Below are 25,975 nucleotides of genomic sequence, written 5' to 3' on the forward strand. Positions count from 1 at the left end.
TGGTTGAGCTTTAACACCAATCCTTCCAAAGAGATGTACGGCAGCCTAACTAAGCCACATTCACTGATTGCAAACTTTCAAGTGAGAGGTACTTATTAATATAAATGAGACTGAAAGTAGGATTCTTAACCATTGGAGTTTAACACATAAAGTCTAAAGATTGGAACCACTTTCAAACACACCCCAACAGATACCCCCTACTTACCACAGTAAGTGTAGATATGGTTGGACTCCAGGAAGCGGACCTTTAAATTATGCAAAACTGCAGGCTCATGGAGATAGCTAAGGGCAGTTAGGTCATTTTCTCCCACCAGGATATCTGGATTCCGCAGGAAGGGCAGTTGGTTGTTTTGGACATTGACGGGGTACTCCTGAACCTAAGGAAAGGCAAGCGACAGACACAAAAAGGCACAGTGATGAACCTTCTCACCTGTAGTCAATGCCCGGTCTTGTCGGCTAGGCCCACTACACCATTATGATCGTAAATGAAGATAAATGTTTTAAAGCAAGCAAGTTGAACAAAAATACCTGTGTTGCTATAAGAGACCAGTCTAGGTAGAAAATTTGCAGAAAACATAATCCCAGTATATCAAGTGGATGGCGTGAGAAATTCAGGAAGCACAGGTAGATTCTATAAGGTGTTCCTCTGCTTCCCCATGCAAGAATGCTTACTGAGGCTTCAATTCCATTGCAATAGGAGTGCTGGTCTTTCTCCTATGTAGGAAAGCTGCTTTGGTCTGCCCCATTTAATGCTGGTGCTTCTTTACCCTTTCTCCCGTCATCCAGCTCATTCTCTTTGTTTATTATCTTGCAGCTAGCCAAGTGCTCTCCATGAATTTCATTCGAGTTGTTCACATGCTTTTTTCCTAACCTAACTGCAAGCTATTTTAGGGCAGTAACTAAACTTTGATCTAAAGTATAATAAGACTTTGATGGGTGTGTGTGTGTGTGATCAGGCATGTGTGATTACACATCTGAAGGTCAAATCTCAAATGCGAGGTGCCATCCTTGTACTCTTAGCATACACAATACTGTGTGTGCTCAGTCGGTCAGGCATGTCCGACTCTTTGTGACCCTATGGACTGTAGCCCGCCAGGCTCCTCTGTCCATGGGATTCTCCAGGCAAGAATACTGGAGTGGGTTGCCATTTCCTTCTCCAGGGCATCTTTCTGACCCAGGGATCGAACTGGGGTCTCCTGAATCGAAGGCAGATTCTTTACCAACTGAGCTATGAGGGAAGCCTATACACAGCACTTGGTACATAAAAATTCAAAATATGTTTAGGGACAGGATGTTCAACTGGTTACATGTACACATGTAATCAATACAAAGATGTAATTAATAAAAGGAAGTGTTCTTTAACATTTAAACAGGAGGAACTTGGCTGCTGCTTACCGTGTTTTATCAGTGTTAAGTTTCTTATGGTTTTCTTAAAAATAATCTGAGACCTTGTAAAAAGAGTTTTCTCAACACGGCTTATTTTCAGGAGCTCTTGGGTGGGGTTCAGGAATATCAATTGTTAAAAATCCCCATGTAATTCTGATACAGGTGGTCTATGAATCACATGTTAAGAACCACTAGTCTTTATAACTCTTTCAGGAAAGTCTATAGATATAGCCTCAATTACTGGGATAAGAGTTAATTTCTAAAAGAATATGAATATCAGTGCTCTCTCCTGCCCTACTTTGAGACTTGTGCTGCTGCTGCTGCTGCTGCTAAGTCGGTTAGTCGTGTCCGACTCTGTGCGACCCCATAGATGGCAGCCCACCAGGCTCCCCCGTCCCTGGGATTCTCCAGGCAAGAACACTGGAGTGGTTGCCATTTCCTTTTCCGACGCATGAAAGTGAAAAGTGAAAGTGAAGTCTCTCAGTTGTGTCTGACTTAGCGATCCCATGGACGGCAGCCTACCAGGCTCCTCCGTCCATGGGATTTTCCAGGCAAGAGTACTGGAGTGGATTGCCATTGCCACTACCCGATACTAAGGTACATTATTAAACCTACTATGATACTGGCTTAAGTTAAAGTACTAATGGTGTTAAAAGAAGCAGATAAATGAAACATAACACCAGATCCAGAAATAAATGCAAGCACATATGGGTAAAATTTATTCATAACATTAAAATAGCAAATAAATGGATAAAAGGGATTTTTCAGTAGTAGGAGGTAAATTTGCAGCCATTTAGGGAAAAAAATGAGTCAAGGTTCCATTCTTCCCATATTAAATAGATGTTAGATGGGAAAAAAATAAAAATTAAAATCAAAAAGAAAAATAAAACCAATAAGAAAACGTGGGTAAATCTTCACAAATGCTTTGAAAGAAAGTAACTTTGAAGGGTAATACAAAAGCCAGAACAATGAAGGAAACTATTCATTAATTTGACTACAATCTAAAACTTTAAAACCATCATAAAACACACCATAGGCTAGGCTAAGTCGCTTCAGTCATATCCCACTCTCTGCAAACCTATGGACCATAGCCCGCCAGGCTCCTCTGTCCGTGGGGTTCTCCCAGCAAGAATCCTGGAGAGGGCTGCCATGCCCGCCTCCAGGGGGTCTTCCCAACCAGGGACCCAACCCACATCTGCTATGGCTCCTGCACTGGCGGGCAGGTTCTCTACCACTAGCATCACCTGGGAAGTCCTTTAAAAACACACCATGTGCATCGAAAATTGAGAGAAGGGGACAGTTATTCTGCATTATTGAAGGAACCGACATTATTAATAATCGAAGAGATAGAAGTTAAAAAGAAAACCAATACACCAACAGAAAATTGTACACAGAATACAAGTCACGAAGAATTACTAATGGATAATATGTTAGAAACTATTCAGCTTTTCACCATTAATGAGAGAGAGGGAAATAGAAGATTATTTACAGCCATTATCCATCAACTAAGCAAAGGTATAAAAACTGACAGGACCCCAACCAGGAAGGGTGTGGACAAAAGGGTTCAGACTGATTTAGCCTTTCTGGAGGGCAGCTGGCAACACTTTATCAGAATTTTTCATAAATATTCTTCCTCGCCACCAGGAGACAATCTTATAAATGATCAAAGATATCAACTCCCGAAGCTATAAATATGAAAGTAAAGCACAACACAGACCTATATTTACAGTCAGGCAGCTGCCAGAGCATTATGCTACATCTAACAAAAGGCACATTATCGAATGAGATCTACAATAGGATTCCACTGACTTTAAACTATATATTAAAGTCTATCTGGAGAAGGAAATGGCAACCCACTCCAGTATTCTTGCCTGGGGAATCCCACGGACAGAGGAGTCTGGCGGGCTACAGTCCATGGGGCTGCAAAGAGTTGGACACGACCGAGTAAGTAACGGAAGTCTAGCTGGAATAATATCCTCACAAAATAACAATGGTTATCTGTGTTAGGTTTTCTTTGGATAGTTTCTTGTTATTGGATTTTTTTTAAATTTATTTTTTTGCATCAGGTCTTTTTTATTTTTTAATTTATTTAATTGGAGGATAATTATTTTACAATATTGTATTGGTTTTGCCATACATCAACATGAACCCACCACGGGTGTACACGTGTTTCCCATCCTGAAACCCCCTCCCATCTCCCTCCCCGTACCATCCCTCTGGGTCATCCCAGTACACCAGCCCCAAGCATCCTGTATCCTGCATCGAACCTAGAAGTTTATTTTTTAATTGAAGGATAATTGCTTTACAGAACTGTGTTGTTGTTGTTCATGTTTCAGTCACTCTATGACCAACCTAGTTCAGTTCAGTCACTCGGTCATGTCCTATTCTTTGTGACCCCATGGACTGCAGCACGCCAGGCCTCCCTGTCCATCACCAACACTGAGAGCTTGCTCAGACTCATGTCCATTGAGTTGGTGATGCCATCCAGCCATCTCATCCTCTGTCGTCCCCTTCTCCTCCTGCCACAAATCCCTCCCAGCATCAGAGTGTTTTCCAATGAGTCAACTCTTCGCATAAGATGGCCAAAGTATTGGAGTTTCAGCTTTAGCATCAGACCTTCCCAAGAACAGACTGGTTGGATCTCCTGGCAGTCCAAGGGACTCTCAAGAGTCTTCTCCAACACCACAGTTCAAAAGCATCAATTCTTCGGCACTCAGCTTTCTTCACAGTCCAACTCTCACAGCCATACATGACCACTGGAAAAACCATAGCCTTGACTAGATGGACCTTTGTTGGCAAAGTAATGTCCCTGCTTTTGAATATGCTGTCTAGGTTGGTCATAACTTTCCTTCCAAGGAGTAAGCGTCTTTTAATTTCATGGCTGCAGTCACCATCTGCAGTGATTTTGGAGCCCCCCAAAATAAAAGTCTGACATTGTTTCCACTGTTTCCCCATCTAGTTCCCATGAAGTGATGGGACCAGATGCCATGATCCTCATTTTCTGAATGTTGAGCTTTAAGCCAACTTTTTCATTCTCCTCTTTCACTTTCATCAAGAGGCTTTTTAGTTCCTCTTCACTTTCTACCATAAGGGTGGTGTCATCTGCATATCTGAGATGACTGATATTTCTCCTGGCAATCTTGATTCCAGCTTGTGCTTCTTCCAGCCCAGCGTTTCTCATATTGTACTCTACATATAAGTTAAATAAGCAGGGTGACAATATACAGCCTTGATGTGCTCCTTTTCCTATTTGGAACCAGTCTGTGTGCAAAGAAGAGAAGCAAAAAGCAAAGGAGAAAAGGAAAGATATAAGCATCTGAATGCAGAGTTCCAAAGAATAGCAAGGAGAGATAAGAAAGCCTTCCTCAGCAATCAGTACAAAGAAATAGAGGAAAACAACAGAATGGGAAAGACTAGAGATCTCTTCAAGAAAATTAGAGATACCAAGGGAACATTTCATGCAAAGATGGTCTTGATAAAGGACAGAAATGGTATGGATCTAACAGAAGCAGAAGATATTAAGAAGAGGTGGCAAGAATACATGGAAGAACTGTACAAAAAAAGATCTTCATGATCCAAATAATCATGATGGTGTGATCACTCACCAAGAGCCAGACATCCTGGAATGTGAAGTCAAGTGGGCCTTAGAAAGCATCACTATGAACAAAGCTAGTGGAGGTGATGGAATTCCACTGGAGCTATTCCAAATCCTGAAAGATGATGCTGTGAAAGTGCTGCACTCAATATGCCAGCAAATTTGGAAAACTCAGCAGTGGCCACAGGACTGGAAAAGGTCAGTTTTCATTCCAATCCCAAAGAAAGGCAATGCCAAAGAATGCTCAAACCACCACACAATTGCACTCATCTCACATGCTAGTAAAGTCATGCTCAAAATTCTCCAAGCCAGGCTTCAGCAATATGTGAACCATGAACTTCCAGATGTTCAAGCTGGTTTTAGAAAAGGCAGAGGAACCAGAGATCAAATTGCCAACATCCGCTGGATCATGGAAAAAGCAAGAGAGTTCTAGAAAGACATCTATTTTTGCTTTCTTGACTATGCCAAAGCCTTTGACTGTGTGGATCACAATAAACTGTGCAAAATTCTGAAAGAGATGGGAATACCAGACCACCTGACCTGCCTCTTGAGAAATCTGTATGCAGGTCAGGAAGCAGGAGTTAGAACTGGACATGGAACAATAGACTGGTTCCAAATAGGAAAAGGAGTACGTCAAGGCTGTATATTGTCACCCTGCTTATTTAACATGGTTTTACTAGAAATCAAAGGGTTTATGACATGATCAGAGACAATTAACTTTTGGCACAAGAAAAGACTTCTTTGGAGGTAAAGAGGAGACTGAATTTTAACACCTTTTCCAAGATTAAAGCTCAGTCACCCACTTAGATTGGACTTTCTCAAGGCCAGGAGCTAGGAATCAGGAACACATGGGGCTCTCCTGTTGGTCTCCATCTAGCAAATGGAAAGGGATAAGAGGAAGACAGCCTAGCCCTAGACTTGGACTTACCAGTAGACGACTATTTAAATTTAATTCATTAAAGCTAAATGTAATGAACACTTCAGTTTCTCACACTAGCTACACTTCAGAGGCCCAGTAGCCACAAGGAGCTAGTGACCTCCATACTGGACAATACAGATAGAGAAGATTCCACTGTAGGACAATGTTCTCTTGGTCTAGAGTGCTCTAAACTCTGGATCTGTGATTCTATACCGCTTTGCTGTTGTTTGTTTACTTGCATCCAACCCTTTTCCAACCCCATGGACTGGGTCGGCCAGGCTCCTCTGTCCATGGCATTACCCAGGCAAGAATACTGGAGTGGGTTGCCACTTCCTTCTCGAGGGGATCTTCCCCACCCAGGGATGGAACCTGCATCGCCTGCACTGGCAGGTGGATCCTTTACTACTGAGCTATGGGAAGCCCTTATAATGCTTAGTAGGTACGTAAAACAGTATCAGTTGAATGAATGTCTGATCTTTTCACGACCTCTCCCATACCTCGATTCATGTCCATGCTACATGGTACCACAGCAAGGGAACATAATTGCAAAAACATCTTCAAATGACAAATCTCAACACAAAGACTTGGAGTCACTGGTCAGCATATACAGTAGAAAAGGAGAAAGAACTGTTCTTTATTCATAGAGGAAAGAAAAGCTAGTGAAAATAAAGTCAGCAGCAGGCAACCCTGAGGTGCCACATGGCTCATCCTTTGATGTAAATGAGCCCAACCAGGAGTTAAACTTTGTATGTAAACCCTCCCCATCAGCTAAAGCAGTGGCTCTCAACCCTTCCTGCACCTTGGAATCCCATGGGGAGCTTGCCAAAAGATGCTATGCTGTGTCCTTTTCTCCAAACTCTGATTTAAGTTGTCTGGCTGTGTTGGGGCTTTGCAGAATTTTTAGAAACCCTCAAGAGTTTCTATTGTGCAACCAAAGTTGAGAACCACTGAACTCAGTGGTTCTGCTGTGCTGAGCCCGTTGCTTCACTTCCACAGACAGCAGCTGCCCAGCTGTAAGATGAGAGGACTGGTCCCAGTAATCTCTAAGGCCCTTCCAACTTTATTGGTCTAAAGTACTTAGCTTCGGTCAGTGGTTGTGGGGGTGTTCTCTTTGGTGTTTTCTTTGTGAGCTGTCAGGCAGAGAAAATAGAAGACCTCAAGGCATGAATCCACTTACACTCACTGTAATAGCAATTGTTCAGCTCCAGGGTCATTCAATACACACTAAAAGGCCATTTAACATTATGTCCTAAATGAGTACAAAAAACATTCACTTAATGAACGTCCTGCTGTCTGATTCTGTGACGGTTCTGTGTTTAAGTCTTATATTTCCATCTTTTCCAGTCTCCGAAAAGATCATGTTTCTTAAAAAAGAACCTTATTCCTCCCCTCGTACCATTTAGCCCAGGCCCAAGCACAAGCATGCAATTACTTAAAAAATAAAATACTGTGGGACTCATGTGAACTTGCCTGTGAGGAAGGGTCAGTTAGGTTATGAAGAAATAACAAATTAATGCTGAAATCTCAGTGGCTCAACACCACAAAGGTGGTATATAATAATTGCTCATTAATAATTGTTTTCAATGAATGAATAATAAATGAATGGTGATGCAAGTTAACTAAAGGAAAAAAAAAACCTTAGGTGAAAATAGGCAATTAAAGAGTTTAAATTATAAAAAAAAGAAATCACAGCAGCACAAAAACATGAAGTTGAAGAGAGCACATTCCATTAGAATACAGACTTATAAAAGTTTAGCTTTCAACATGCTATCTTTCAGCAATGACAAGTTCAGGGCCATTGCCTCTATGGGCTTAAACCGGAGTTCCTCAACTTTGGCACTGTTTTCATTTAGGACTGATAGCTGTCTGTTTGGGAGAGGGTCCTCTCAGCAACATTCCTGACCTCTACCTGTCACTAGACGCCAATAGCAAACCTCCCTCCTCAGTTACGACAATCAAAAATGTATTCAGACAGTGCCAAATGTCCCTTGGGGCAAAAATCACTGCTTCACTGATCTCTAAGCAGAATCAGCTACGCAAAATATGCTAACACAAAAGATCATGAATTCAGCAGGGAAGAGGTGGCTGATAAACAAGCAACAGATGTGAATGTACTTAACGCCACTGAGCTGTACTCTTAAAAATGGTGAAGACAGTAAAGTTTATGTTACATGTATTTTACAATAAAATACATTAATTAAAAAAATAAAACCCACTGTAGACAAAATAACTAATTGTACTGGTAAAAAAATATTACCAATAGATATTTACATGCAATGTATTGTTTTATCACTTAAAGGAACCTTTTCTTTTTTTTGCATCTGCACAATATAACTATTCTTGCCACCTAACCAAAGTGTAATACTGTCTCAATCATGGATTATTGTGCAAAACAAAGATAAAGAGAAGAAGTATTAGAAGGCACATAAACCAATATGAAAGTAAGAAAGAATGGAAAAACCAGGAAAACAGAAAACAGAAATAAAGTCACTTGCACTAAGAGGCTTTACTGGTACCAGAGGAGTATTACCCGGTACTCTCAGCTCTGTGGCTTTGCCAGCTGCACTCACAGCTGACATTTAATCTGCATGGGGTTTACACAAGCTCTGAGCACTCTCAAGGTGTATGGTCTGAATGCACCAACATGTAAGGATGACAGTCCTTGCTCTTCTGTGAGGCTGTCACTTCTTGACTGCAAGAGCCATGTTTGCTATCTCCTCGAGATAATATCCTGATACATCCTGTACCATCCTCAGAGCTGAGCAAGAGAGGCCCTTCCCTGGACTCTGCATCTTAAAGGGCGCCAAAATGACGAATGCACACAGAAGCTTTTAATGAGCTTCTTTAAGTGTTCTTTAACAGAACACGTGGAGCCTCTGTCATTTGGGATCAGTGTTCAGGGCTCACACCGTGAGAGCTACAACCTTCAACACATACTCTGGTGACAAACAAGAGTATCAGACCCGGAGGCACCTCTTGCCTTGTGTCCTTGAAATAAGATAAAATGTGTTCAGGCACCTTGAAGGATCATGGGCTATAAGGTTGCGATGTCAGAGACAGACAATGCCTCGGGTGGGGAGAGGAACTGGGCAGCAAAGACATTTAAATACAAGGAAGACAAATTAGCTCGTTAATCCTACCTCCAGATAGCACAAACACAAAAAACCAATCAACCAAACAAAAAACCTCACATTATGAAACAGCGTTTCCCTGTTGGGCCAAATATCCAATTCCTAGCTTCTCTGTCTATTCCCATCATGGCTCCAGAGGTGCTCACAAATCAGCACGGTATGTGCAACCACTGTAACCTGACACATGAGGGACACTTTGCAATACTGAACAAGTCACATTCCTCCTAAACCTGCGCACGTGTGGGTATAGGCATAGCAAACCTAAGGGAAGACAGCGGTTCTTTCCACTGGCAACTAGATAGAGACGGAACAGCAGGCTTGCAAGTATCTTACCTGGAACATACTAAACACTTTGTTTTTCAAGAGTCAGAAATGCCAGATTTACCTAAATAATTCTGATAAACCATGCTTCTGATATTTAAACAGATGTAGGCTACATCCCTACTCTTGTCCTGGCCTCACAAATATTAGCAGGCTTGGACATGCAGAGACGCAGGTAGAGAACGCTGGTCACCTCACCTTCCTCTCATTCACGAACACGCCGGGTCCTCGCACACTAGGAGTAAATAGCTCTGGACGCTGGATATAAACTTGGTGGAAAAACAGAATTTAAACATGAAACCATGGCAACAGGGGGAGAGTTTTCCCTGCCAGTAGAGGGCAGAGGCTGAGCAGTTTGTAGGGGAGGTGGGGGCAGGAGAGAGAAGGTCAGCTGGGCACAGGTGCACACCGCACCAAGAATGAGGAAGTTGTACATATCACCAAGATTTGCATACACTGAAGGGCTTTCCCCGGTCTCAACAGAGTACCACACCAAGGGTTGGCACACTTAGATACCTTGCATCCCTCACAGCTGTGCAGAGAAAAGATGGTCCTTCCCACTTAAGGGGCTTCCCTGGTGTCTCAGACAGCAAAGCATCTGCCTGCAATGCAGGAGACTCGGGTTTAGCCCCTGGGTTGGGAAGATCCCCTGGAGAAGGAAATGGCAACCCACTCCAGTATTCTTGCCTCGAAAATCTCATGGACAGGGAAGCCTGGTGGGCTATAGTCCATGGGGTCGCAGAGAGTCGGACACAACTGAGTGACTTCACTTTCTTTTTCCGCTTAAGAAGTTTCCCACCTTCACGCCAGCGTCAACAGAAAACATCTTACTTTGTGCGAAGTGAAACAAGCCAGACATAAAAGGACAAGTGTCCCATGACTCCACTCCTGTGGGGTACCTAGGAAAGTCCAAGTCGGAGACAGAAAGAGGAATAGGGATGGCCACGGACTGCAGCGAGAGGGGGCGGAGGGAGTCAGTGGTCAGTGGGCACAGTTTCAGCTTTGCAAGATGAAGAGTTCTGACGGCAGCACCACAGTGGGTAAGTATTTCATGGCACTGAAAACAGGTGCCATGGTAAACTCTACGCTTTGTATATTTCACCCAAATAAATAAGCAGGCACGCAGAGGGAAAAAGAAACATCTTAGAGGAACTGTGGGGTCGGGGGGCTGACTTCCTTGATCAGGGCAGAGTGCATGGGTTGCTTTCTGCTAAGGTGGAAGCCCAGTGGTTATGAACATTAATGTTTTTGAAGAGAACTAGCTTATTTTCATCCTTTGCGCTGCAGTTAAACCCACACTACTGCACTTCAGATGGAGAAGCAAGGTGGGGAAAGAGACTCTGGGGTGCAGTTTCTGGCCAGCTTGGTGTATCAAGGATGCTTTCAGCTACAGAGGAGATTCTTCAAACCTTCAGAGTCTAGCCATCTAACTTCTGCGCTCCCGGCTCAGGTCCACAGCTCAGCTGAGTCGCTCCTGATGACAGCTCAGAGCCAGCAGTGGACAAACCACAGCCCGCAAGCCACCTGGACAGAATGCGAGGTTCAGAGCCCATTATTCCTCCAGAGCTGCTCATCTCCAGCCCTAGGCATCTCTTCTGATTACAGCTGATGGCCGTAATGGAGCAGTGAAGGGGGCAGGGGAGGGGTCCTGGGCAGCTGCCAGGATTAGTCACGCCAGGCAGAATTCACTCTCAGCTGAGGAAGCGGGCATCTGCTCTGTTTTAGCAACACGGCAGTTCAGCCCTCCCTCCCTCCGTAGGACTCTCAAAAAACACCCACCCACTTACAAGATCAACTGAAACGAAATCAGCTGGAATGGAAGATATGCCATTCACGTGGGTAAACTAATTTTATTTTGCTTGGGGCGTGGGGTGGGAAGTTCTTCAACATGATAAACATGATTCCATCTGTCGGGAATTTTGCTTCTCACCTCAAAACCAAGAGGAGTCTGGCGAGGTCTGCCTACAAGGAAGGGGAAAGGGAGGCGGGCACGCTTTGGTGTAAACACTTTCTAACAAACCGACCAACTCGCTGTCCGGGTTTGACCCAGCGATGCGCTCAAAGTTGATAGGAAGATGGGAAAGATATTCAACCTCCCTGCTAATCAGTGAGTTAATCACCAGCCACTGCAGGTACACGTGAGCCAGGGAAGACAAGGTCCTTTTCTCAAGCAGGTCATTACTACCTAGACAGACAAGAGCAAAGAACTCGAAAGCAGGTAAAACAGGAACACGGTAAGTGATCAGAGGCTGAGTGACGGGAGACCAGCTTTCAGCGCTCCCACAGCTCAGAGGCAGGCAGGGACCACCTGAGCCCCAGCCTCCCCTCCAAGCGAGGCCTGCTCTGCAGCCCCTCAGATCTGACCCAGCCCAAGGCCAAAGCTTGAGTTCTTCTGGCCGCTTGATTCCCAGTCTGTCTCCCAGTCTCCCCCTTGTAAACGCTGCACCCCTGACCTGCCTCCTTAGCCTCGGGCCCTGTCTGTCCCCTTCTCTGGCGGCTTCCAGGCGCACTGGCCTCCCTTCCTTCCACACACCCAAAGGGGACACACTGGGCCTCGGGGCTGTGGTGACAACTCCTGCCTGGGCCATTCCCCTTGGCCCCCTGCAGCCTGAGTCTTCAGTGCCAGCTCCCTTCCACGCCCCCCCACCCCACCGCCAGCCCCCCCCCCCCCACCTTTCCTCCCTGGCCTCGTCCACTGCCTCCGTGCCTACTGCCCCTGCCAGGGCTCTTTCCCATATTTCTGTGTTCACGTCCTCTGCACCCTCCAGCACTGAGCTCCCCTCCATGGCAGGGTCACAACTGGTCACCCATACACCCCCCATGACCAGCACCGGCCAGTCTTCAAATAACTGTGACAGGCACAAACCACAGGAGGGGTAATGACATGAAGCTCATGAAATGGTAAGTGGAATCAGACCTTCTAGAAGAAATGGGATTTCCTGGTGATTGCCTTGTCTTCCTTTTGAGCAAAACAATCTGAAAAATCAACTAATTAAAAGACTCTCACTGGAGCTACTAACAGTGCTTGCATGCCAGGCTTGACTCCTATGCATTGCCACATAGTAACGCATTTTATTCTCCTGTGCACCCTAGGCAACCCCATGTCACAGATAAAGTAACAGGCATATAAAAATTGCTAACTTGCACAAGAGCACAAAGCTAGTAAGGGCCGAGCCAGGATCCTGGCCCTGGCAGGCTGGATCCAACCAGTGGTCCAACCACCGGCCCAGGCACTGGCTCTCAGGCTAAGTGGCTCCCCCCTCACCTCCCACCAGTGCCTCATCCCCACGGAGGGAAGCCCCCACGGAGGGAATCTACCCCACTGGGAAGATTCTCCTCTCAGCCACCCAAGATCTCTCAGCTGGGCACATGTGTGTACTGCGCCATCCATCAGAAGCTGCATGGTTTAGACCTTCACGTACGTCACCATCTCTAGTCAGTTCATGAAACTCTTTAAAACACTATGGACCGTAGCCTGGCAGTCTTCTCTGTCCATGCGATTCTCCCGGCAAGAACACTGGAGTGGTAGTACTCTTGCTTGGAGAATTCCATGGACACAAGAGCCTGGCAGCTACAGTCCATAGAGTCACAAAGAGTTGGACACAACTGAAGCAACTTGCCACACACATATGGCACCATCTACAGCAACAAAAAGGACCCCGGGAGCTCAGACACACCACTGTGCAGGACACACTCGAGGTACAGTTAGCATCCAACCCTGTCCAGCGGAACCCGGCGTGCCCACCCTCTGGGCTATACTCACGGTTTCATCTTCCAGTCGGAGCTGGAGGCTCTTGTCCCCCTCCTTGTAGTCCTTGGTTAATTCAGCGGAGCGCCACACTTCATCGGGGTCAGGGATCCAGACCCTTGTGTACTGAAAGAGTAAAACAAAAGAAGCTTAGATGACGAGACAAGCTTTCAGGCATGCCCTCTACCAGGGACCCTTAGGAGAACGTTTAAAGCCATCTCCACACATTTTCCTCCCTTCTCATTTCAAGATACAAGGTGATCCAGTACCAGGACGACAGACAAATGATAACTCACTGGATTGGTAACAGAAAACACCTTCAAGATCCTATGAGAATATTACAGATCAATGAAATTCTAATTCTACCAGGGAACGCCAAGCCTACGGTTCATTCTATCCAGAGTTTAGTTTGTTCTACCCAGAATTTTACACCATCTCAAAAGGTGCTACAAAATATCTATGTCAGAGGGAGCACCTAGTGAGCTGCAAACAAAAGCATAAAATGACACGTGCAAAACCCAACAATATAGTGCAGCAAGTCCTCAAAGCCTGGGCATCTCTGCTTTGGTGTTTTGCATTCAGGGTCACAGCTATTTTCCTACAGAAGTGAAAGAAAGTGGTCAGCAAATTGAAACTGTGTTAATATATTCCTGAGTTGTCAGCAACCTCATTTTAGCTGTGCATTCTTTTAAACCACACACATATCCCCAAATCTCACCCATCCTCCCCCAGCCACCATCCGCACTGGGGATCCGCAAGGTCGTTAAGATGCCCAGATTCGGGCGGGGAAGAATGCAGCCAGTCTCCGCTGAGTGGGAGGCACTGTCAATGTCACTCGGGGGCTCTGGCCCCTGACAGCACATTAGAATTGCCTGGGAGCCTTGGAAAGACCAGGTCTGGGCCCACCTCGGACCCTACAGTCCAAGTCTGAGGGGACCTGAAATCTCCAAGGTGAGCTTTCAGGTCCAAAGTCCAGAGTGCAGCCGGGAGAAGTAGGGTCTGCCGCACTGGACGGCAGCATTTGGATCTGCCAGTGATGTCACCTTCGGCAACACACGCCTGCCATCCGTCAGACACATCTCTCAGTATTTGCCTCACAGGCATGCGATTTCCACGGGGCCTGTTTGGTTGAGAAGCTGTGCGCATGAGCACACACCCTCCCTCCTGTATATATATAGGAGATGCAAGAAATATAGCTTCAGTCCCTGGGTCAGGAAGATCCCCTGGAGGAGGAAATGGCAACCCACTCCAGTATTCTTGCCTGGAGAATCCTATGGACAGAGGAGCCTAGCAGGCTACAGTGCATGGGGTCACAAAGAGTCGGACATGACTGAGCGTGCACACACACACGTGTGTGTGTATATACATATGTATATATATGTCTGACATACATATATATATGTATGTCACAGGATATTTTTAGCAAACCTGAAATTAATAGCTCTTAAGACCAAGGACCAGCCAGAATGTGTGCCTGGGTCAGCATCACCCACCTCCCTCATGGACAGACAGCAAATCTCCCTGTGGCCACTCAGGTGCTGGCTTGATTTGGGTCCTACTTTTTTTTTTTTTTTTAATACAGCATTCTCCTCCAGGTGATCACTGACCTTTTGAAAAAGCAAGCCCCAGCCCCTGCTACACTTGTCTATAATTCACTATCAAGGAGTGAAAGTCTTGAGGCAAGAAACTCAGAACACACAGTTAATAGGAAAGCAAACCACCAATTTGTATTGCTGATACCCCAGCTCTGGGTACAAAGCCAAAGCTGTCCTTTGGCTTTACAATGAATCAAGTTTACAGAATCTTCTCTCCACCTCTGAACCTGGCCTAGAGCGAGATATTACTGTATCTTTAGAGGAAGATACTATAGAGCTTTATAGCATCTGAGTGCTATGGAATAAAACATGAAGAAAACTCAGAGGTATCTCCAGTGAAAACTGAGTGTTTCAGCATTTCTCTTCCCTCGGGTGTTCTAACTTACCTCCTCCTCTGCCATTTAAGCCTGACATCCATCCAGCTGGGGGGACTTGCAAGTTCCTGTCCCCCAGCTTCAGGACTTCCCAGAGCCCCACTACAGCCCCTGTCCCTGAGTGAGGCTGCTAGGATGTCCCCTCCAGTCAAAGGCGGGGCAGCACACCCAAAAGGCTCTAACTCACAGCCTAGTCTTCACTCAGTGTAAAACAGCCCTAGGAGAGGCTGAAGATAAAGTGACAAGTGACAGGAGGGGGCAAATGCTGACAGAGAGCGAGTGGCGGTGATGAGCTGTGGACACGGTCGAGCTGGGTGATATACTGCAAGCCACAGCCCGCACGGGGCTCCTCTACCTTAACCCTGCTGTCCACGTGCCTCACACAGGACAGTTCACTGTGCACAGCAGTGGGGAATCTCACCGCCTGGCTCTTCTGTTGTTTCTTACTCTGGGAGGGTCTGTTTACCTTTCCACTTACATAAATCTTCTCTAAGTAGAATGAAAACACCTGGTAGGTGGAAAATTGTCATTTATATTTTCCAATACCGACAGAATGCTGAAGAATTGACACTTTTTTATTGTGTGCTGGAGAAGACTCTTGAGAGTCCTTTGGACTGCACGGAGATCAAACCAGTTCATCCTAAAGGAAATCAATCCTGAATATTCACTGGAAGGACTGATGAAGTTCCAATACTTTGGCCACGTGATGTAAAGAGCTGACTCACTGGAAAAGACCCTGATGTGGGAATGATTGAAGGCAAAAGGAGAAGGCGGCAACAGAGGATAAGATGGTTAGAGAGCATCACCGACCCCATGGACATGAATGTGAGCAAACTCCAGGAAACAGTGGAGGACAGAGAAGCCTGGTGTCCATGGGGTCACAGAGTTGGATACAACCTAGTGGCTGAGGAACAACAGCAACAGAAGCTAACACAGCATCAGGGGCATGAGGGGACCCTAACCATACTTCAGCTCCTTGCTGCTCCAAGAGAGGACCTCAGCCGCACCACTGCCCGGCAGTTTGTCAGAGATGCATAACCTCACACCCAGGGCTAAGAACAGGCTCATCCAGCACCTGCTGTTCTGCCCCTGCCTATGACCTCAGTCTTCCCTGCCTTGGTACACAAGCCAGACTACAGCCTGGGCCGAATGCAGTGTGCCAACTGCTTTTATATAGCCCATGAGTTAAGAATGGTCTTTAAATGGTTAAATGGCTGAGGGGAGAAAAAAAAATCAAAAGAATGATAATCACATGCTAACGTGTGAAAACTGTGTGTCAGATTCTGGTGTCCATAAAGTTTTATTGGAACACGTCACAGTCTACTCAATGCTGCCTGTGGCTGCTTCCACGTATCAGTGACGGCTGCGACACAGGCCCTACAGCCCCCCAAACCTAACTTATTTGCTCTCTGGCCCTTTGCAGAAAAGGTTTGCTGCCCCCTCACCCCGACCTTTGAACACACCGTTTGCTCAGCCTAGAATGTCCCTTCCCCGCCGTCCATGTGGGCAGAGTCCAAGTTCCAGCGCCGTCTCCCCACTGAATCCTTCCTTCCCTGTGCCTGCAGAGGCAGCCCTTCCCAACGCTGGGCTGCGGCAACCAGAGCTTCTTGCATCAACCTTTTCTAGGGTTTTGCAATTGTTTTCTTTCACGTCAGTTTCCTCTTACTACTACAAGGTCCCTCAGATACACCATCAGGCATCTTTGTATCCCCAGCAAGTAGGAGATGCTCTGGAAATGTTTACTGAGATGGGAATCGGTGGAGAGACGTGAGTGGACATAGACGTGGAATCTAAAAACAGTACAAATGAGTTTCTTTGCAAAACAGAGATAGACTCACAAACACAGAAAACAAACTTACAGTTCCCAAAGGGGAATGAGGGGAGGGATAAACTGGGAGGCTGGGATTTACAGATGCACACTGCCATATATAAAATAGATAAACAAGGATTTACTGTGTAGCACAGAGAGCAAGACTCAATATCTTGTGATAAACCATAACGGAAAAGTTGAAAAACAACATACATATAGACACATATAAATAATCAAATCACTTTGTTGTACACCTGAAACTAAGATGTTACTGTAAATTAACTATACTTCAATTTAAAATAAAAGGCCTTGAGGGAGGAAGACAGATGTGATCTGAGCTGTGGAGATGGAAAGAATTTGTCAGGGAAGGGTTTCCTTTGCAGTAGTGGAAAGGTTTGGTAACTGGATAGACAAGCTGGTTGCGTAACGTCGTGAATGCACCAAATGCTACTGGACTGTTCACTTAACAGTTAATCTTGTGTGACATGAACTTCACTCTAATTTAAACAACAAAAGCAGTGCTGGTCACACATGGTGCAGACAGCATCCTGTACGCCTCTCTCCTGACAGGGGTTCTCACTTCTCACCTCTGGGAAAGCAGTAAGATCAAGTATCTTCTCTTAACAGAAAGCCATCATTTCTATGAGCCAGATAGAAATTTCCTAGAACCAAGCTTCTGTGCTGCCTTTTCATTTTTTTCTCACCTTCAAGGAATTCCTTCCAACAAACCGGACCTCTACAGCTTTCCTGGAGGCAGCAGACTGTAGGGAAGACAAGCGCCCTCACCTAGCCCAATTACAGGACCACTCCACTTGTCGCTATGAGGTTTGAACAACGCTTAATTCCATCATATCAAAGTAAACAAAATAACGTCTGACCTAGTTGTTAAAGCAAAGCTGCTTTTTCTTTTGGAAAGAGCCCTGTGTATTACCCGGAGAAGGCAGATGCTCTGTGAAATGAAATGCATTAGTACCTAGAACACATGCTCCAAGCCCAAGTCCATTCCCCCATCTCTGCAGGCCGCACAGAGGCAGCTCCCTCACACTGGAGGGACTGGCTGCCTCCAAAAACTGTGTTCAACCCTGGTCGCACAGGAGAATCACCTGGGGAGCTTTTATAGCATCTCCAGCTAGGCAGCCCCTCAGGCTAATTACATCACACTCCGGAGGGGGGGCAACCAGGCAGTGATTTTTAAAGCTCCCCAGACGCACCCCATGTGCAGGCAGATCTGAAAAGCCAGTGGTCCTTGGAGTTTGCTTTGGTAACTGATATGCAGGGCCGTACGGACCCTCATGTGCCCAGCGGCCTCTCCCTGCTGGCCTGTGGTTGAACGTGAAATTTCCACCTGAGGATTTTTCACCCTGAGCGAAAGCACCATCTGCAGAAAGCCCCAGCAAAAATGTGAATACAATACTGAGAGTAGTATGGTATTTACCCATAAATACCAATTATCACACGGTGCAGTTCTGAAACAGTTTGGTGTTGTTTAGGGGCTTTCTGAAGAGCTCCAGTACCACAGTCCTTTGTGTCTCAGCGCAGAAAAGAATTCAGTGAGAGACAAAATGATACAAAAGTGATTTGTCAGAAGAGGACGCTTGTGAGGCTTACAAGCAGGGTTGTGGGGTGGCTGGGCAGCGAAGGGGTGCCGTGCCCTGAGAATGCAGTGGGCTACAGTTTTATAATCAAAGGAAAAGTGGGGAGGGGGAGAACTTCTCTGTCTCTCTTGAGCAAAATCATGCTTCCATCATCAGCTCCTCCTCCAGGTTGAGCAGGGGAGTTTTCTTGTCACTATATGGTAAGCTCAGAGGCAAAGAATCCGCCTGCCAGTACAGGTGATGCAAGGTTGATCCCTGGGCCAAGAAGATCCCCTGGAGGAAGAAATGGCAACCCACTCCAGTACGCTTGTCTGGAAAATTCCATGGATAGAGGAGCCTGCTGGGCTATAGTCCATGGAGTCACAAAGAGTCAGAAATGACTTAGTGACTAAACAACAACAGCAACATGGCCAAGCTGGTACCACGATTTTTCTTCAATGTGTGCAAAGAGCGTGTCCTAGGGATGCTTACTTCCTGGGCTCAGCGGGCACGCTGTAGGTCTCACGCCGCCACTGTGTCATTGTTTGGGGGCGTGTCCCGTGCTTCTGCTGCATGGTTGTGTTGCTAAGCGAGCCTGCTTGGTGTCGTGGTTAAGCAGACCTGCTTTCTTGAAGTAATCATTAACTTACAGGGTCTCTCATATTTTTTCTACTTACAGTCTAACTATTGAATCACCTGCTTTATCCCTTGACTCTGTCCCTATCAGTATTGTGCTTAAGCAGGCTCCAGAGCTAGACAGCCTGGCTAAGAACTCCAGCCAGCACTCATTAGCATGGGTAAGGTGATGAATGGGCCCAAGGCTTGGCTTTCTCAGCTGTACAATGTGGGTAAACGTTGGCCCTACCTCATGAAGCATCCTAAACATTAGAGGAGACCCCACCGTATGGATATTGTAAGCATTAAGCAGTACTGACGATGGGCAGGTGCTGAGCCGTCTGGCAGGCAGGATCCTCACGGGATTCCACAGGCGATTAGGGGAAGGAAACCAACCCAAGGTGTTCCATGCTACTAGGAACCTATCAGTTCAGTTCAGTTGCTCACTCGTGTCCAACTCTTTGCGACCTCATGAGTCACAGCACGCCAGGCCTCCCTGTCCATCACCAACTCCCAGAGTTCACTCAGACACACGTCCATCGAGTCTATGATGCCATCCAGCCATCTCATCCTCGGTCGTCCCCTTCTCCTCCTGCCCCCAATCCCTCCCAGCATCAAAGTCCTTTCCAATGAGTCAACTCTTCACATGAGGTGGCCAAAGTACTGGAGTTTCAGCTTTAGCATCATTCCTTCCAAAGAAATCCCAGGGCTGATCTCCTTCAGAATGGACTGGTTGGGTCTCCTTGCAGTCCAGGGGACTCTCAAGAGTCTTCTCCAACACCACAGTTCAAAAGCATCAATTCTTCGGCGCTCAGCCTTCTTCACAGTCCAACTCTCACATCCATACATGACTACTGGAAAAACCATAGCCTTGACTAGGTGGACCTTAGTCGGCAAAGTAATGTCTCTGCTTTTGAATATGCTATCTAGGTTGGTCATAACTTTTCTTCCAAGGAGTATGTGTCTCTTAATTTCATGGCTGCAGTCACCATCTGCAGTGATTCTTTACCAGCTGAGCTACAAGGGAAGCCCACTAGGAACCTATAGGTGCGCCACAAATCATCACACATAGGTGACCTTCAAATCAGTAACTGGCTCTAGACTGCTTCATCCTCAAAACATGAGAGGAGTGATTCTCAGTGCTGGCTGACATTAAAGAATTACCTGCAGATCTTAGGAAAAAAAAAATGCCCACACCCTACGCTTGAATAATTAAGATTAAGTCTGAGAGTAGGGCCCAAGCACTCTTTTTATTTTTTAAAAAAGCTTCCTAAGGGATGAACATGCTGTCAGAGTTAAATTCACTGTTTCAGAGTGAGCCTCAGAGCCAAAGTGGACTTGAGGGAAAAGAGAATAGGAACACTGGAAACACTCACCCCATAGAATTATTAATAATGCCACCTCCATAATCCTACACTAATATAAGTCCTTTAATCATTTCATCCTTGTTTAAAAAAAAAAAAAGATGAGTAGGGCTGCTGCTGCTGCTAAGTCATTTCAGTCGTGTTCGACTATGTGTGAACCCATAGACGGCAGCCCACCAGGCTCCCCCGTCCCTGGGATTCTCCAGGCAAGAACACTGGAGTTGGTTGCCATCTCCCTTTCCAATGCATGAAAGTGAAAAGTGAAAGTGAAGTCACTCAGTCATGTCTGACTCTTAACGACCCCATGGACTGCAGCCAGGCTCCTCCATCCATGGGATTTTCCAGGCAGGAGTACTGGAGTGGGGAGTAGGGCTAGCCCTAATATTTCATTCGAAGAAACTTGAGGGTGAAATATACTGGACAATTTGTCAAAGTTCACAGTGAAAGAGCTGAGTTCAGGGCAGAACCAGAGAGAAGGTCTCAGACTCTAAGCCCTCCTCTGTCTCCACTCCCCAGCCCCCTGACCCCCTCGCCCCCCCCCATTCCTCCCACCATGGAGGAGTACTGACTTTTTTACAGCAGCCCAGGTCCGGCTGAGTATATATTTTGTACAAAGTGTCTTATAATTACACATGAAGAAAGGGTAAATACCCATCCATAATGACATGCCAAGTGAAGCCACTAGGCAGTCTTAGAGTTAAGAATCAGACCAAAGAGTTGGCCACAATGTGGTCTTGACTCAAAGCAAAGCAGTCTGGGCACAGACTCCTGGGGATGGATGAGAGGGGACCCCAAGCCTAACCTGGGGATTGATCAGATAAACTTGTGTTCATTTCTATCGTGTTTAGGGGACAAAGAGTGGGCACACTGCTGGCTTCATTCACGACTGTACCCCAGCACTGACGTGATGTCACAGTTAGTAGGCACCCAAACCTCTGCTCTGTGATTGGAAGAGGGGCTCTGGCTGTGGGTGGGAAGGGGAGTCTTTTTGAAAAAACAGAGAAACTAGGCAACAGATTGACTCAGGGCGTGAATTTTGTTCTAGAACTCATTAGATAAGATGCAAGATCAAGTTGGTCAACTTCCATTCCTCAAGGAGCACAGAAACCTCCCTATTTCTCCATTCAGGACCAGTCGGAGACCCAACCCAGAGAGGAGTGCCAGCTCTTCACTTCAGGAGTGAAAACACAGAAGTGAAAGGCAAGGAGGCAAGACCTGGGACTCAGATGTCGCCCAAGGCAGGAAGGATCACACGCAGCAAAGGGGCAGCAGGCTGCTCCCCCAAGCTCGCCTGGAGCCCACATCCAGCTACAAGGTGCAGGAGGGCAGGCTGAGAACCACGGTGCCAAGAGACTACAAAACCCTCTGGGCCACAAACACGTGTCTCTTGTTTAAAAATGGGGCTATTCACAGCTCAGTTCTTCAGTGAGGTCAGGAAGACACCTAAATACTCCTCCCAAAATGTCACAAGTGATGTCCTCTGTGGGTGTAGGTGTCCATTTTGAAACTTCTCTTGCTAAAGCAACAGTTCTCGGAGGGGGAGGAGAGACCACACGCTTCCCCGAGCCAATGTCTCCATTTCAGCACCATCGCAAGAGCAGTTTCCCCAGCGGTGTGGGACTTGGCAGAGGACTGCCACGTTGTAGCAACTATGACGATATCTTACCCAAGTGCCCTTGTAGCAGGAAGTGGGTCACATTTCACTCTTTTGCATCTGACGAGTCCGGAGGACAAAGACTGGGCCTTTTGCCCCATCTGAGCAGAACCTCCCACAATCCTCTGTACATCTATTGAAGTCTAAAGATCATGTTCATGTACCCAGACAAGAACTGCACCCTGAACCCAGTGGTGACGATTAGTCCCCCAAATCTGGGGTCTGAACTCAGAGCATCCCCATCAGTATGTTGCTGGGCATCTTCCCTTCGCATTGGCTGGGCTCCCCCGATGGGAGACAGGCGAGCAGGAGGAGAAGCTGCAGGTACCAGGTATTATGATTGGCCTCAACCCCCATCACAGGCCCAGTTTCTTCATCTGTAAAGTGGAGAAATATCTTCTGTATTGCAGTTGCTGTTGAGATTAAATGAAATCGTGTACATGGACCATTTAGCACAGCATGGTAGATATTGTCACTGTGGCAGGAATTTGGGCCCTGGGATGGAGACGCAGAGAGCTCCTTGGGGAGAGCACAGACACGGCCAAGTAATCAATCCCAGCAGGGCACGTGCACAGGCTTCTCACTGCGGTGGCCCCTCCTGGCGCCAAGCACGCGCTCTGGGGCACGCGGGCTTCAGCAGTTGCGGTGCAGGCGCGTAGCTGTTGCACTTCCCGGGCTCCAGAGCACAGGCTCAACAGTTGCGGCGCCGGGGCCTGGCCACTCTGAGGCTTGGGATCCCCCCAGGCCAGGGATCGAACCTGTATCTCCTGCACTGGCGGGTGGACTCTCGACCGCTCAGCCACCAGGGAGCCCAGCAAGTTGCTTTAGTAAGCCGGTAATGTTAAACCCATTTAACCTGCTACTAAAGGAATCAGGAAAGATGTACTCAAAGCTCATACATTTCACGCAGCTAAATATATGTCTGAATCCTATCAAGAAGCTAAAACTTTTTTTGGAATTTCACTTCCGGTAATATGACTACAGCTCCTAGACTGTGGACTCCCTGTACAGAGCAATTTAGTATGTGATTAAACAGTCCATCATCATATTACAAATCTTTAAGTCATTTAAGACAGTTTTCCAGAGCACACTATCTTCATTTCCACCTAAGCTCTTTGAAACACCAACGTTTAAAATCTGCATATGAAGCCATCATTGGGCAGTTGTTTTCCTCTTTGTAACAGGTACCTACTCCTGACCTCCACAATCAAAGACTACTATATTGTTTTCCCCAAAGAAAACAGTCTATAAATAGTTTGCATTCACCACAATGCTTATTAGCAAGTCACAGTCCTAGAAATACTCACCAAGGCAAAGTTAAGTATGTTTGCTTCCATTTTATAAAAAATTTAAAGTGTGTTCCATTAGTAGACTTCTCCAAGCAGCCAAAACCAGCACTGACTAAACGCATTACAGCTAAGGTGGCTTCTGCAAACAGAGCTTCACTGATCAAAAGGAAGTAACTGAGATTGCATCAGGAAACCACTCTTTTCTGAAGAAGACTTCTGCTCTTGGTTTGTCTTTCGGAGATCATGTATCTTAGAATTTAAATACCTCATATACTCACATTCAGGACTCCAGCCGGCTCCCAATCTTCCTTCCCCAGGATAAAGCATGCTGCTCTTCCCATCACCTGTATTTAAACACTTCATCTTTGAGGCTAATTCAGTAAATATTCTTCAGCTGGGACATGTCCCCCATAAGCTACAAGGCCCCCTGACCAGAACACAGACTCTATTCATTCATCCACCAGTATTTACTGAACACCTGCCACATAACAGGCACTGTGTGAGGTGCTGGGACAAAGAAACAGGCATGTCCCTATCTTCAAGGACATTAGACCGTATTATGCAATTAGTCCATTGCAATGGTCCTAAGTGCTTGGACAGCACAGACATTCACAGCATGTGGCTGTGTGACCTCACTTAGTCTGGGTCACTGGGAAAGGCTTTGTTGAAAGAGCAAGATTCAAACTGAATCCTAGATGGACAAGGAGTTGGCTAGGCATACTGAGGATGGAGGGGTGTTCCAGAATGAGAGTTTATCTGTGTGACAAGCCTGGAACAGGAAGGAATAGTGCTCGCTAGAGGGCAAAAGATGGCCAGTCTGGGTGGGACACAGGACAGGAGGAAAGAACTCAAAATGATGCTGGGGAGAGATGCAGGAGGGGCTGGGGAGCATCACTCTGCTTTTGTATATTATCCTGGGCGGCCAGGGATGTCTCTTTCTCTCTCTCTCTTTTAAATATTAAAGAAGATCTAGGCCTTCCCCTATGGCTCAGCGGTAAAGAACCTGCCCGCAAGGCAGGAGCCACAGGAGATATGGGTTCAATCCCTGGGCCAGGACAATCCCCTGGAGGAGAGCATGGCAACCCACTCCAGTATTCCTGCCTGGAGAATCCTATGGACAGAGGAGTCTGGTGTGTCCTTGGGGTCACAAAGAGCTGGACACGACTGAAGCAACTCAGCATACACACACTCACACTCGAAGAAGATCTAGGTGTCACACGTAAGAGGAAAGAAGAAACAGGAGGAGGACTAGGCGCATGGACTAGATCAGGTCAGTATGAGCAGGAAGTCTCTCACTTGCTTATTTTTGCTTGTTTCCCTCACCTAAAGAGACATATCCAAATATATATATATATATATATATATATATATATATATATATATATATATATATTGCTAAGACTAACCTCCAGGAATGTACTATGTTTTCTTCTAAAAGTTTTATGGTTTCAGGTCTTTGGTTTATGTCTTCAACCCATTTGGAATTTATTTTTGTGCACGGTATGACATCAAAATAAAAAGCTTTTGCACAGAGAAGAAAACTTTTTCAACAAAGTGAAAAAGCCACCTACTGAACAGGAGAAAACATCTGCACACAATATATCCAATAGGGCAGAGGTCTCAACCTCCAGGATCTAGTATCTGATGATCTGAGGTGAAGCTGCTGTAATAATAGACATAAAGGGCACAATAAATGCACCTGAATCATCCTAAGACCACCCCACCCCGTAGTCCATGGGAAAACTGTCTTCCACAAAGCCAGTCCCTGGTGCCAAAAAGGTTGGGGATCACTGCAATAAAGTATTAACATCCAAAATATACAAAGAACGCAAACAACTCAACATCAGAAAAGCAACAGAGTTAAAACATGGCAGAGGGGCTGAAGTCATTTTCCCAAGGAGGACATACAGATGAACAGTGGGCACATGAAAAGATGCTCAGCATCACTGACCTTTGAGGAAACGTGAACCAAAGCCACAATGAGGTATCACCTCACATCCGTCAAAACGGCTATCATCAAAAGAGACAACAAATAGCAAATGCTGTCAACAACTTGCAAAGAAGAACTCCATGTGTGCTACAGTGGGAATGTAAACTGGGGCAGCCACTGTGGAAAACAGTGGACATGCCTCAAAAACTTAAATAAGATTACCATATGATCCAGCAGTTCTACTCCTGGGTATCTATCCAAAGAAAATGAACACACTAAACCAACACAGTATTGCAAAGTAAAAAATAAAATTACAAAAAAAAAAAAAAAGATAAGTGAGCCCCTCTGTTCACTGCAGCAGTACTGACAGTAGCCAAGACACAGAAGCATCCTAAGTGCCTGTCAACAGATGAATAGATAAAGAAAGTATGGTGTATATATAAATACACACACACATACACACAACGAAAGCTCACTCAGCCACAAAAAGAATGAAATCTTGCCATCTGCAACAAGAAGGGTGGACCTAAAGAACATTATGCTAAGTAAAATAAGACACAGAAAGACCAACACTGCATGATTTCACTTATATGTGGAATCTAAAAAGCAAAGCATATGAACAAACAGAACAAAAATAGCATTATAGACACAAAGAACAAACAGGCGGTTA

General features: G+C 45.9%; 1 protein-coding gene across 2 annotated transcripts in view; it reads right to left on the reverse strand.

Annotated features, from left to right (window-relative positions):
• MYO5B (myosin VB) overlaps positions 1-25,975 on the reverse strand; it is a 339,036-nt gene that overhangs the window by 183,630 nt on the left and 129,431 nt on the right. For both annotated transcript variants that reach the window (XM_069568511.1, XM_069568512.1), the window contains exons 2-3: positions 13,116-13,226; positions 206-377 (exon numbers count right to left, since the gene is read on the reverse strand). In XM_069568511.1, coding sequence (XP_069424612.1) covers positions 206-377; positions 13,116-13,226 — 283 coding nt within the window. The remainder of the gene's footprint in view (positions 1-205; positions 378-13,115; positions 13,227-25,975) is intronic.

This window comes from Ovis canadensis, chromosome 23 (genome assembly GCF_042477335.2).
Source record: "Ovis canadensis isolate MfBH-ARS-UI-01 breed Bighorn chromosome 23, ARS-UI_OviCan_v2, whole genome shotgun sequence".
NCBI lineage: Eukaryota > Metazoa > Chordata > Mammalia > Artiodactyla > Bovidae > Ovis > Ovis canadensis.